This window comes from Ornithorhynchus anatinus, chromosome 1, assembly GCF_004115215.2.
Source record: "Ornithorhynchus anatinus isolate Pmale09 chromosome 1, mOrnAna1.pri.v4, whole genome shotgun sequence".
NCBI classification, from domain to species: domain Eukaryota; kingdom Metazoa; phylum Chordata; class Mammalia; order Monotremata; family Ornithorhynchidae; genus Ornithorhynchus; species Ornithorhynchus anatinus.
In genome coordinates this window covers 73,217,620-73,230,739 of record NC_041728.1, presented here as the reverse complement: position 1 = coordinate 73,230,739, position 13,120 = coordinate 73,217,620, and the positions used below count along the sequence as shown (strand labels likewise).

Sequence of the window (13,120 nt, the reverse complement as noted above, 5' to 3'; positions counted from 1 at the left end):
GTTAAGAAAATTAAGTCAAAGAAAATTCAGTGGACAAGACCAGTGATCATAACCCAGTTTTCTTGTCAAAGATCATGTGTAATTAGAATTTTTCATCCTGGAAAAAGACATGAAAAGTGCTGATGTAACAATTGCCACAAAGATACAAATGATCAATTATATAATAATAATAATAATAATGGTATTTGTTAAGCACTCACTAGGTGCCGAGCACTGTTCTAAGCTCTGGGGGAGATACAAGGTAATCAGGTTGTCCCACGTGGGGCTCACACACTTTTAATCCCCATTTTACAGATGACGGAACTGAGGCACAGAGAAGTTAAGTGACTTGCCCACAGTCACACAGTTGACAAGTGGCAGAGCGGGGAGTCAAACTCATGACCTCTGACTCCGAAGCCCAGGCGCTTTCCACTGAGCCACAATGCAATTCTATGGTGTTTCCAGTGACTTTGTATGGATCTGAAAGCTGGACAGTGAAAAAATAGGATAGAAAGAACATCGCTTCTTTTGAAATGTGGTGTTCGAGAAGACTTTTGCAACTCGGTCTTACTGTACTTTCCCAAATGCTCAGTACAATGCTCTGCGCACTGTGAGAACTCATTAAATGCCACTGATTGATCTATTGATTAAATGATAGAAGATGAATTCCATTAAACTCACAAACTGGGGGCTTCTGTATGAACCGCATATAAGGCACACTATCCTTGCTTCTGAGGGACTACTCTACTAGTTTATTGACTAAGGTGCCATATATTGTGAGCAGGGAATGTGTCTATTATTATATTGTACTCTCCCAAGTGCTTAGTACAGTGTTCTGCACACAGTAAGTGCTCAATGAATATGATTGATTGACTGACTAGTGGAAAGCAGAGCTAGAATAATGAGTTAGCAAAGGAAGCATATGTCACAGCAGCCTTGATCCCTTTTCTAGAAGAAAAAAGGCTGTAATGGTGAGAGTGCTGGTCCAAGACACCATCTAAATTCCACCTGCACTCTCCACTTTCACAGTGAGGGACTGTGGAGGTGAGGAAGAGGGAGATGAGTGTAGGGGACAGATCTGCTCAGGACACAGATATGCTGCTTAGGTCACAGATACAGCTGGGTTAAGCAGGAATTGATTGCACTGGCTGGTGAGCTAATAGTGGTTGACTAAGTGATCAATCAATCAATAAATCAATGGTATTTATTGAGCGCTTACTGTGTGCAGAGAACCGTGCTTAGTCCTGCACTAAGCACTGGGAAGAACACATCAGAGTTAGTAGACAGAATAAGCTTATAGTCTAAAGGGGCAGACCTACAGTAATATAAATAAATAAATTACAGCTATGTACCCAAGTGCTGTGAGGTTGAGGGTGGGGTGAATGCCAAGTGCTTGAAAGGTACAGATCCAAGTGCCTAGATGATGCAGAAGGAAGAAGGAGTAGGGGAAGAGGGGACTTAACTGGGGAAGATCTCTTGGAAGAGATGTGACCCTAATAAAGCTTTGAAGGTCAGGAGAGTGGTGGTCTGGCCAACCAATTTACAAGTTGTATTCTTGTTCTTTCTCCTGCTTACATTTGTACCAAAAATATGTCTGTCTATCTCCTTCATTAAATCCTAAGCTTCTGGAGGACAGAGGACGTGTCCTTTAGACAGTTCCCACAAGTGCTTAGTCCAGCATCCCACCTGCAATCAGTGCTTAATGAATACCACTGAGTGATTGACTGGAAACTTCACACACTTCTTCAAATGGGCACATAGGTACTGGGCCTATGTCTCTTTCAAAAGCATAGAAGGAGATGGAGGGATAGCAGCAGAAATAGTAGCAGCGGCAGGAGCCATATCAAACAAACAATCAGTGATAGCTACTATGTTCAGACAATTGTACTCAGCACTTGAGAGAGTATAATATGACAGGATTGGTAGGTGTGTTCCCTGCCCATCTTGAGCTTAGAGTCTATAGGGAGAGACAAGCATTAAGATAAATCAATAAATTATGGATGTATACATGAGTGCTTTGAGGCTGAGGGTGGAGTGAATACCAATTGTCCAAAGGGTAAAGATGCAAGTGCAGTAGTTGTAATGGTGTATTTATTTATTGAATGTCTCTTTGATAAAATGTTCTATACTGTTAGTAAGAAAGGCAGAAGCACAATACATGTTCCCTGTCCCAGACAAATAGTCACCAAGAGTGGGATTAATAATAATAATAATAATAATAGTAATTATAATTATTGTAATAATGGTATTTGGTGAGCGCTTACTATGTGCCGAGCACTGTTCTAAGTGCTGGAGCAGATACAAGGTAATCAGGTCGTCCCTCACGGGGCTCACGGTCTTCATCCCCATTTTCCAGATGAGGGAACTGAGGCACAGAGTAGTTAAGTGACTTGCCCAAAGTCACACAGCTGACAAGTGGCAAACCTGGGATTAGAACCCATGACCTCTGACTCCCAAGCCCGGCTTCTTTCCACTAAGCCACACTACTTATCTAATTAGAAGCAGGTTAGATAAAATAATATTGGATGTTCAACTGAATTTGCATATGTACTGAATTACTGAGGATGGGCTTACTTAAATACAAAAGTGTAAAAGAAGGTTGAGTTTGGGTTCGGTAAGATTTGTGTTGATGATGATTAGTCAGGAAAGGATTGTTGGAGAGGATTTAATTTTAGGAGGGCTTTGAAGATAAAAGAGGGTCAGGTCTGGTGGATTTGGGGTAAAGGGAGATAGAGATCTTGAAGACCAAGTGAGCAAGGGACTTGAGGCAGGCAAGATGAGAAGTGGGTACCTCCAGAGGTAGGTTAGAGAACAATGCAAAGCTCAAGCAGGGGAGGAAAGCCAATAAAAATGAGATGGCAGACTAAAGGAGTGGGGACTGAAGGAGGCAGAAGCTAATGGCAGGAAAACCAAATGGAAGCCTTTACAGTTATCCTGTTATGAAATGACAAATGTTTGAGCCAGAGTAATGGTGGAATAGATGGTTCCATGTGGAAATTTTGAGGAAAAATTAGCAGGGTTTAGCAGTAAATTAGATACGAGAGCAGGATAACAGGCAGGAGTTAATGATAATAATAATGATGGTATTTGTTAAGCACTTACTATGTGCAAAGCACTGTTCTAAGTGCTAGAGGGGATACAAGGTGATCAGATTGTCCCACATGGGGCTCACAGTCTTAATCCCCATTTTACAGATGAGATAACTGAGGCACAGATAAGTTGTGATTTGTCCAAAGTCACACAGCTGACAAGTGGTGGAGCTGGGATTAGAACCCATGACCTCTTCTGACTTCCTAGCCCATGCTCTTTTTACTGAGCCATGCTGCTGATAAGGCTTCTGAGTTAGGGCACAGGATGATGAAGTTAGCAGAAATGAGGAAGCTGGAAGGAAGGAAGGAAGGAAGGGGTTAGGAGGGAAGATGAGAAGTTCAATTTTGCACATCTTGAAGCATTGGCAGGCAATCCTAGAGAAGATGATCTGGAAGCAAAAGGGGATATAGGATTGGGCAGTAGGTGTGAGGTCAGGGCTGGAGAGGAAGATTTGTCAGTGATCTGTAAAGGGATAGTAGCTGAAGCTATATATTCTCCTAGAGTGTGAGTGTAGTGAGATAAGAACAAGAGACTCAGCACAGATCCATATGGGACACCCAGGGTTAAGGGATGAGAAGTGGAAGAAGATCCATCAAATGACACAGACAAGGAGCTGGAGAAATTGGAAGAGAATAAAGAGAATATTGAGTCATGTAAACCAAGATTAGATAACATTCTAAGATGTGGACTTTTCCATTCTTCTGCAGAATAAACTGCTTTCTTCTGTCTCCTCTCAATGATTCAACCAGTCAATCAATAGAGAGTTGGTAGACACATTCCCTAGATCACAATCTAGCAAACTACAACTATCCTAATTATTATTACTGCTCTTGAATCAGACTTTCACATTCAGGCTCCCCAGAGCTCAGCAATAGATCCTTAGGTAGTATGGAAGGGTGGTCAAATTTCCTATGCTTCCTACATATTACCAACTTAAAAGTGCTCTGTCTGCCCTCCCAACTGGGCTCTTTCAGTGCACTGAGAAGAATGAGGAGCTGGAATGCCCATGATTACATTGCTATATTTCTTTCACCTTCCGGAAATGACCACACACAAAAATTAAAACAAAAATGAATCATTTAGTCCCCTGCACTTTCAGTAAGGTCAGTAAAGCTCTTGGTCTAGTGGAAAGAGCATAGGACAGAATCAGAGGACCCAGATTCTCATCCTAATTTACCACTGTCCAGCTGTATGACTTTTGGCAAGTTAGTCAACCATAGTTTCATCCTCTATAAAATAGAAATAAGATAACTTTCCCTCCCTACCACCGAGATTGGGAACCCTTTGGCTCAGTGGAAAGAGCATGGGCTTTGGAGTCAGAGGTCATGGGTTCGAATCCCAGCTCTGCCACTTGTCAGCTGTGTGACTGTGGGCAAGTCACTTAACTTCTCTGTGCCTCAGTTACCTCATCTGTAAAATGGGGATTAAGACTGTGAGCCCCACGTGGGACAACTTGATTCCCCTGTGTCTATCCCAGCGCTTAGAACAGTGCTCTGCACATAGTAAGCGCTTAACAAATATCAACATTATTATTAATAATAATAATAATAATTATTATTATTATTATAATATTTGTTAGACACATACTATGCACCAGGTACTGTACTTAGTGCTGGTGTGGATACAAGCAAATAAGGTTGGACACAGTCCCTGTTCAGTCTCAATCCCCATTTCACAGATGAGTTAACTGAGGCACGGAGAAGTTAAGTGACTTAACCAAGGTCACACAGCAGATGTGTGGCAGATCTGGAATTAGAACCCATGACTTTCTGACTCCCAGGCCTGTCTTCTATCCACTATGACATGCTGCTTCGCTTTATGGGATGGAGACTGTTTTGGTCTGGTTATGCTGAATCTAACTTAGCAATTGACACATAATAAGTTAGAGCAGTGAGACCTAGTGGAAAGATCATGAGCCTGGGAATCAGAGCTCTTGGTTTCTAATCCTAGATCCACTATTTATCTGTTGGGCCTATGTCACTAGGCCTCAGTTCCCTCCTCTGCAAAATGGAGTTTCTTCGGCATACTTAGACTGTGAGTCCATATGGACCTGATTATCTAACACGAAGTAAGCCCTTAACCAACCACAATTATTAATAAATGCCAAAATTTATATTGCATTAATCTGTTATAATGTTGTTGATGGTGATTTCAATGCAATACAATTACCAAGGAGCAGATTAAGATCATCAATCCATTTTGTGAAAGTTTGTCAAGAATAGGCACATGGTAATGTCATTCAGTTATTAGTCAGTCAGTTGAATTTACTGAGTGCTTACTTGTGCAGAGCACTTTACTAAGCACTTGGGGAGTACAATATAACAATAAACATATATATTCTCTTCCCACAACAAGCTTACAGTCTAGAGTCAGTTATTACTAATCAGCTCCAGATTTGAGTTAGGAGCCTAGCAGAAAAATATTTGCTGTCACATTATTCATCTCTCAAGTCCTTTATTTTCATTTTTCCTGTGGGAATATGTGGGAGCTCCTTTAATTTGTTTCCAGTTTAGTAAAGGAAATTATACTTTCCCCATTCACTTTAACATTTCTTCCCTCTTCTTTTTATCATTAGGGATGCTGATCTGTTCCTGTTAGATACCAGGAAGGCTCAAGCTTTGGATGTTGGTTGGCTTGTGTTTGACATCACTGTGACCAGCAATCACTGGGTGATTAATCCACAGAATAATTTGGGTTTGCAACTCTGTGCAGAAACAGGGGATGGTAAGTTATATTATTTCAACTTGAAATATTTGACACATCCAATTGGGATGGTAGTTAGTATGTTTTAATAGGTCTATCCCATGAGGCAAGCATTATTTTAGCTGTGAAGACTTAGCCTTGCAATGAGGCTATACAACTGAGTGTGAATAACTTCTGGTTTTCATGGGGAGAAAAGTTTTCTATAACCCATGTGCCTTACATTACATTCTTGGGTGTCCTGGGAGGTAATATCCAAGAGCATATTTGATGCCCTATTGAATTAGGGATATTTTCATTTATCTGGCTCATTATGGGTTCAAGTCATTGGAAGACCAGCTCTAGAGAATGCTTCACTCACCTGTGGCCCACTGAAGTAAGTTGCTCAAATGTTTCCATTTATGATAAAAGTAACAAGTTTAACTAAAGGATGCTGCCTGGTTTAAACATTTAGAATATAGGCAGTCTACTGGAGGACATTTCCAGGAAAGGATGGAAACCAGATATCAAAAGCAACCCATGATTCTAGACAAAAATATTTTGACAAAGTTACTTAAGTTTCCACTTTGTGTACAAGACCTAAATCTGAAGAAGTTTTTTGCTTATAATGCTGAATTTTCCTATTCTTTTATAAGCACTTCAGACTCCTTAGAATTTTGGGTTATCCTCAAATTATGGTTTTCAGAGTATTGTTGAGATACTCAGATTTCTAGGATTACAAATGTAGGCAAAAATAGCCTTTAAAAGAGAGCATTCAGGGAAAAAAAAATTTCAAAACTATTTATGGCTGTAAATATTGCTAAAATGGCATTGTGGTGGGACTACATTTTAGCTTTCTAGAAGAGAAAAATACATTCTTCTCTTCTGCCCCTTCCTGTCTTTTTTCCTGTCTTCTGGCTAGGGATGTGGTTCTGGTGCATCAGCCAGCACTCCAAAAGGTCAAGTAAACTCTATTTAGTGCTCTTGTAAAGTTTCCCTTTATTTCCACATTTTCCCTTTTATATCATTCCCCCCCCCCCCCCATTATCAAGGCTGTTTCTATTTCACTTTCCGATTATCTCATTCTATCCCAGTGGCCTTCTCTTGAGGTTTTGGTAAATTTATCTTGTTTGGTCTAATGCTAAATCTTGTTACCCTTATCTTCAGGGTTTTCTATCTTTCTGCATATGAAAATTGCTTTTCTATTTCTTAAATGAGAAGCAGCACAACCTAGAGGAAAGAGCATGGTTCTGGGAAGTCAGAGGACCTAAGTTCTATTTCTGATTCCACCACTTGCCTGATGTGTTATCTTGTACAAGTCACTTAACTTCTTGGTGCCTCAGTTCCCTCATCTGTAAAATGGAGATTCAATACCTGTTATTCCCTTTAGACTGTGTGTCAAATGAGAGACAAACACTGTGTTTGACCCAATCATTTTACATCTACTCCAGCCCTTAGTAGAGTGCTTAGCAAAAATACTACTACTAATGATAACTGTTGGTATTTGTTAAATGCTCACTATGTTTCAGGCACTGTACTAAGAGCTGGGGTGAATACTTCTTGTCTTTCCACCCGAACCCTGTCCTGCCATTAATTTTCTCATCACTATTGACAGCATCACCATCCTTCCTGTCTCACAAGCCTGTAACCTTGGCATTATCCTTGACTCCTCTCTTTCGTACCACCTACATATTCAAGCCATCACTAAATCCTGTCAGTTCTACCTTCACACCATAGCCAAAATCCACTCCTTCCTCTCCGTCCAAACTGCTATCACATTAATGCAAGCACATATCCTATCCCACCTTGATTATTGTTTCAGCCTCCTTACTGACCTCCCTGTCTCCTGTCTCTCCCCAGTCTAGTCCATACTCCATTCTGCTGCCCGAATCATTTTCCTTCAGAAATGTTCACACTATGTTTCCCCCCTCCTCAAAAAAGTCTAGTCGTGCCCTTCCACCTCCGCATCAAATAAAAACTCCACACCATTGGCTTTAAAGCACTTAATCACCTTGCCTCTTCCTACTGCACCTTGATATTCTCCTACTACAACCCAGCCCACTAATGCTAACCTTCTCACTGTACCTATATAGTTCATGTATCTCACTGCCGAACTCTTGCCCACATTCTACCTCTGGGTTGGAATGCCCTCCTTCCTCATATCAAATGGATAATTGCTCTGCCCCTCTTCAAATTATTTCTCTTTATTTACTTATTTGATTAATGTCTGTCTCCCCCTCTTGACCACGAACATGTATGGGCAGGAATGTGTCTGCTGTTATATTTTACTCTTCCAAGTGCTTAGTACAGTGCTTTGCACACAGTAAGCACTCAATAAATATGATTGAATGAAAACAAGCGAATCAGGTTGGACACAGTCCCCTGTCCCATGTGGGGCTCATAGGCCCAATCCCCACTGACAAGTGGTGGAGCTAGGATTAGAACCCATGACTTTCTGACTCCCAGGCCTGTGTTCTATCCACTGCACCGTTTGTAGTGATACTATTACCACTATTACTACTACTACTATTAATCATGATGATGTGGGATTTATTAAGCATTATGTGACAAACAGTTCTATTATTGTTACAAAATTATTATCATGAGTGATATTATTACATGTCTGGTCAATATAAATTAATCAGGTTAGACACAATTTCAGTCAATCGTATTTATTGAGCATTTACTGTGTGCAGAAGAGCACTGTACTAAGCACGTGAGAGAGTGCAGTGTAACAAACAGTATAAAGACACATTCCCTGCCCTCACTGAACTTGCAGTCTCCATCTGACATGGGGCTTCCAGTATGGCCAAGCACTGTACTAAGTTCTGGGCTGGATAAAAGCAAATCAGGTTGGACATAGTCTCTGTCCTGCACAGAGCTCACAGAGTCCTGATTGCCATTTTACAGATGAGATAACTGAGGCACAGAGAAGTCAATTTACTGGCCGAAGGCCACCCAGCAGACAAGTGGTGGAGTCAGGATTAGAACCCATCACCTTCTGACTCCCAGTCCCATGCTCTACCCACTACACTATGCTGCTTCCTGCTTACTGTATGCAGAGCACTGTACTGAATTCATTCATTCCTACAGTCATATTTATTAAGTGCTTACTGCATGCAGAGCACTGTACTAAGCACTTGAGAGAGTACAATACAACAATAAACGGACATGTTCCCTGACCACAATGAGAGAGTACAGTGTAATAGAGTTACAACAAACTTACAGTTTGCGGGGGGCAGGGGGGGCAGACATTAATACAGGTAAATAAATCTATCTATCTCATCTATTTCACTGTTGACCTCTTTCCTAGATCTTAACTCTGGCCTGCAACTCCATCCCCTTCATATCCAACCGACCACCACTCTTTAAAAAAAAGTCTTATTAAAATCACATTTCCTCCAAGAGGCCTTTCCTGCCCAAGTCCTTATTTTCCTTACTCCCTCTCCCTTCTTTGTTGTCTATGCTCTTAGATATGTACTATTTAAGCACTTGCTCTTCACCCCACCTCTGCTCAACAACACTTATGTACATACCCATAGTTTATTTTAAAGTCTGTCTCCCCTTCTGGACTGTAAATTCTTGGTGGGCAGGGAAAATGTCTTTCAATTCTGTTGTACTGTACTCTCCCAAATGCGTAGTAAAGTGCTCTACACACAGTAAGGGCTCAACACCATTGTTTGATTGAATGATTGATCCTCTTTCAAATAACGTCAACAATAGCAATAACTGGTACTCAAGAAGCTCTTACTATGTGTCAAGCATCATACTAAGCTCGGCAATAGATGCCATGTATGTAAGTCAGACTTAGTCCTTGTCCTATGTGGGGCTTGTATGATAAGCTCTTCAAGAACAGGGATCATGTCTATTGCTCTTAATGAATTTGGCATCTAATGTTTCACTCTACACTTAGTATCTGCTCAATCAATACTATGGAATAAAAGAAGGTTCAAGGCTGAAGAAGCTAACATGTTATGATGGGGATTAAGTTATTGGCAAACGAGCCCTGTACTCCATCCCTGAGGCACCTGAATCAGCCATAAAAACCATGCCTCAGTATGGCTTCCGGGGACTGAAGCTGATAGTGCTCCTCTGATTGTAACCCTTGTAAGACTTTAGAATGAGACTATGGGTTTTCATTTACATTTTGTACCCATAATACCCATAAAATAGACACTCATAAAATATTTTTCCACAAAGTAATGAGGAAATTAAAGAAGTCTTGAGGTTGGATTGGAAGAACACCACAGAAAATTCCTGTAGGTTCAGAGAGCAAGGTCATTTTAAAATTGTGGCTAATTCTTCATCATTTTAAGATTATAACTCACACAACTCCAGTCTTTTCTATTTGCTGTAAATCAAGGGAAATGATGGCATTTGGATAGACTTGTTTTGCTTACTCTTGGAGTTTCCTATCATTCCAGCAATTTTTTTCTGTTCATTTTTTTCCTAGCAGAGTTATTTCTTGAAACAACACCTTTTCTGAAGGCCTGTCACCCTATCCAGGTCTTCACTAACAAAATATAGTGGAGAAATGCAACACTTATTCTGATACTAGGTGGAAAAATACAGTATTAATAGTAGTAGTCCAAAATGCTTGGGAGAGTACAATATAACAGAGTTAGTAGACACATTTCCTGCGCAAATGAACTTACAGTCTATAGGGGGATACAGACATTAATATACATAAATTAATTACAGATATGTACATATAGTTGTAGGGCTGACACAGGGGTGAATAAAGGGAGAAAATCCAAGTGTAAAGGCAACACAGAAGGAAATGGGAGAAGAAGAAATGAGGGCTTAATCGGGGAAGGCCTCTTGAAAGACATGTACCTTCAAAAAGGCTTTAAAGGTGGGGAGAGTGACCATCTCTCAGATTTGAAAAGAGAGGTTGTTATATTCCAGAGGCAGTTCACGAACAAGCGTTCGGTGGAGAGATGAGATTGGGGTACAGTGAATAGGTTGGCATTAAAGGAGTGAAGTGTGTGGGTTGGGTTGTAGTAGGACATCAGGGAGGTAAAGTAGGAGGGTACAAGTCGATTGAGTACTTTTAAAGCTGATGATAAGGAATTTCTGTTTGATGTGGAAGTGGTTGGGCAACCACTGGAGAGTCTTGAGGAGTGAGGAAACATTGACTGAACAGTTTTATAGGAAAACGATTTAAGCAGCAGCTTGCAGTGGGAAAGATAGGCAGCGAGGTCAGCAAGTAAGCTGATACAAATAATAAGGGCAGGATAGGATAAGTGCTTCAATTATCACGGAAACAGTTTGGATGAAGAGGAAAGGGTGGATCTGAATGATGTTGTGAAGGTTGAACAAACAAGATTTAGTGATTTAGGATTTAGTAGGAGCAATAGTAGTAGTTATAGTCTCAGTAATAGCAACAATAGTGGTACTAGTAGTAGTAGTCACACTAGTAATCGTAGCCACTTATGAAGAACAGATTAATGGTAATAAATGTTTCCTGCCCACAAGGAACATATACTTTAATGGGGGAGGCAAACATAAAGACATTTACAACAGAGTGGTCAAGACAATTAAATGACCAATCATATATCCAGGAAATTCCTTCCTTTAACAGGTTAATTTGGTGATGGTGCCTGTCAATGCCTTGCCCCTGCCCCCTGTTTCAGAAGCGGGTTCTAAGCCTGGTTCTGCACTTGTCTGCAAGTCACTTAACTTCTTTGTGCCTCAGTTACTTCATCTGTAAAATAGGGATTAAGATTGTGAGCCCCATGTGGGACAACATGATTACCTTAGATCTACCCAGTGTTTAGAACAGTGCTTGGCACCTAGTAAGTGCTTAATGAATACCATTATTATTATTATTATTATTATGTGGATGACTTTTACTTTCACTCTTGCTGCTCCTGACCAATCCATCCTCACCCTTAGTTTGAGTCCCCACAGTACAACTCTCTGACCTGAATTCGTTTTTAAGTGTGACCTGTGGAAACTCCACTCCAACATGTGAAAACTTGTTTTCACCTTTGACCTGGTCCTATGTCTATCATTCCTCTTCCTCGCTATTTCCCGAATATGGCTTACTCCAAATGATACTATCTTCACTGATAATTTTTCCAGAGGAAACTTCACCTTTTCCCACTTCTCCAGCCTTGGGGAAAATGGGAGTGTAGCCTGCTCTTCTCCTCCACCACCATGGTGACTTTGTACCATCCCTGCCCCCTACAGAGGTGTCCGATTTCTAGTTTTCCACTTATTCCAGTTTATGGTGTCCCACTTAGTCTCCCTACCTCACCTTCCCTCTTGATGAATAAATCCATGCCCTTGACTTCTTCCTATCTACTAACTCAACTCCTTAAACTGTCTTCTTCTGTCAGTCTCATATTTCCCCCAAGCCCTGAAAGACTCCAGGCCTAGGCATCAGTTAGTTGGGAACCAGGTAGTGATTTGCTCTTTCACGTTCAAAATAATAACAACAATAATAATAACAATAATAGTAATAATGATGCTATTTGTTAGGTAGTTATTTTGTGTCAACCTCTGCACTAAGCACCGGAGTTGATATAAAATAATCCAGGTGGATGCAGATGTAAGCATTTCTGACTCCTGATCTCCATAACAAATGCGGTGTCTTGTCAATTTAAATGTGCACACCCAAAAAGTAAAATACAGCCAGCCAGTCTCTTCTCCCTCTCTTTAGTATTTAGAATGTTCCAAACTGTTCAGATATGGCTTCAGTATTATATTTATCCTCTAAACTCTTCTAAAATACATCTGGGCCACGAATAACCTCTTAGATTTATTGAAAAGTAAAAATAATTTTAATTAAAAAAGAAAGACCAAAGTAAGGAATTTCCCTGGTATGATTCAACTAGAGCCTTCAATATCAGAAATGATCAATAAATTAACCTTTTGTCTAGTCAGACTATTCATCTGAGTCAAAGGTCAGATGATATATGATGTTGGTTCCTATGAACATCAGCTGACATGGTGTAAATAACTAGGAGAAATGCAGGGACCAAGGGTGATATTTATTTTTTCTCCCCTCTGTTTTGACTGCAGTTTATCATTATCATTTCTTGAAGATTATAAAGTTACAGTACTCCCATTTATTGGCAGTTTGTTTGCCAACATTTTGAAATTTAGTCATTCACTTTGAATTTAGCCAGTCTGGATTCTTCCATCTAAGACAGGGATCTGCCTTCTAAAGCTGTTTTGGTTCATAAATACAGATGGGTTTCCTTAGATTGAATCGATAGTGATGACTCCATTTGTTTTAAATAAAGGGAATACAGCTCATTCAGACAAGAGATTGTTATGGTACCTTCTGATGAACTTTGTATGCATTCTCAGCACTTCTGATTTGAATTAACAATCAATTAATCAATTGTATTTATTAAGCCCT

General features: G+C 40.3%; 1 protein-coding gene across 2 annotated transcripts in view; it reads left to right on the top strand.

Annotated features, from left to right (window-relative positions):
* Positions 1-13,120, top strand: part of BMP5 (bone morphogenetic protein 5) — a 159,096-nt gene that overhangs the window by 90,869 nt on the left and 55,107 nt on the right. For both annotated transcript variants that reach the window (XM_029063718.2, XM_029063643.2), the window contains exon 3: positions 5,645-5,793. In XM_029063718.2, the coding sequence (XP_028919551.1) occupies positions 5,645-5,793 (149 nt within the window). The remainder of the gene's footprint in view (positions 1-5,644; positions 5,794-13,120) is intronic.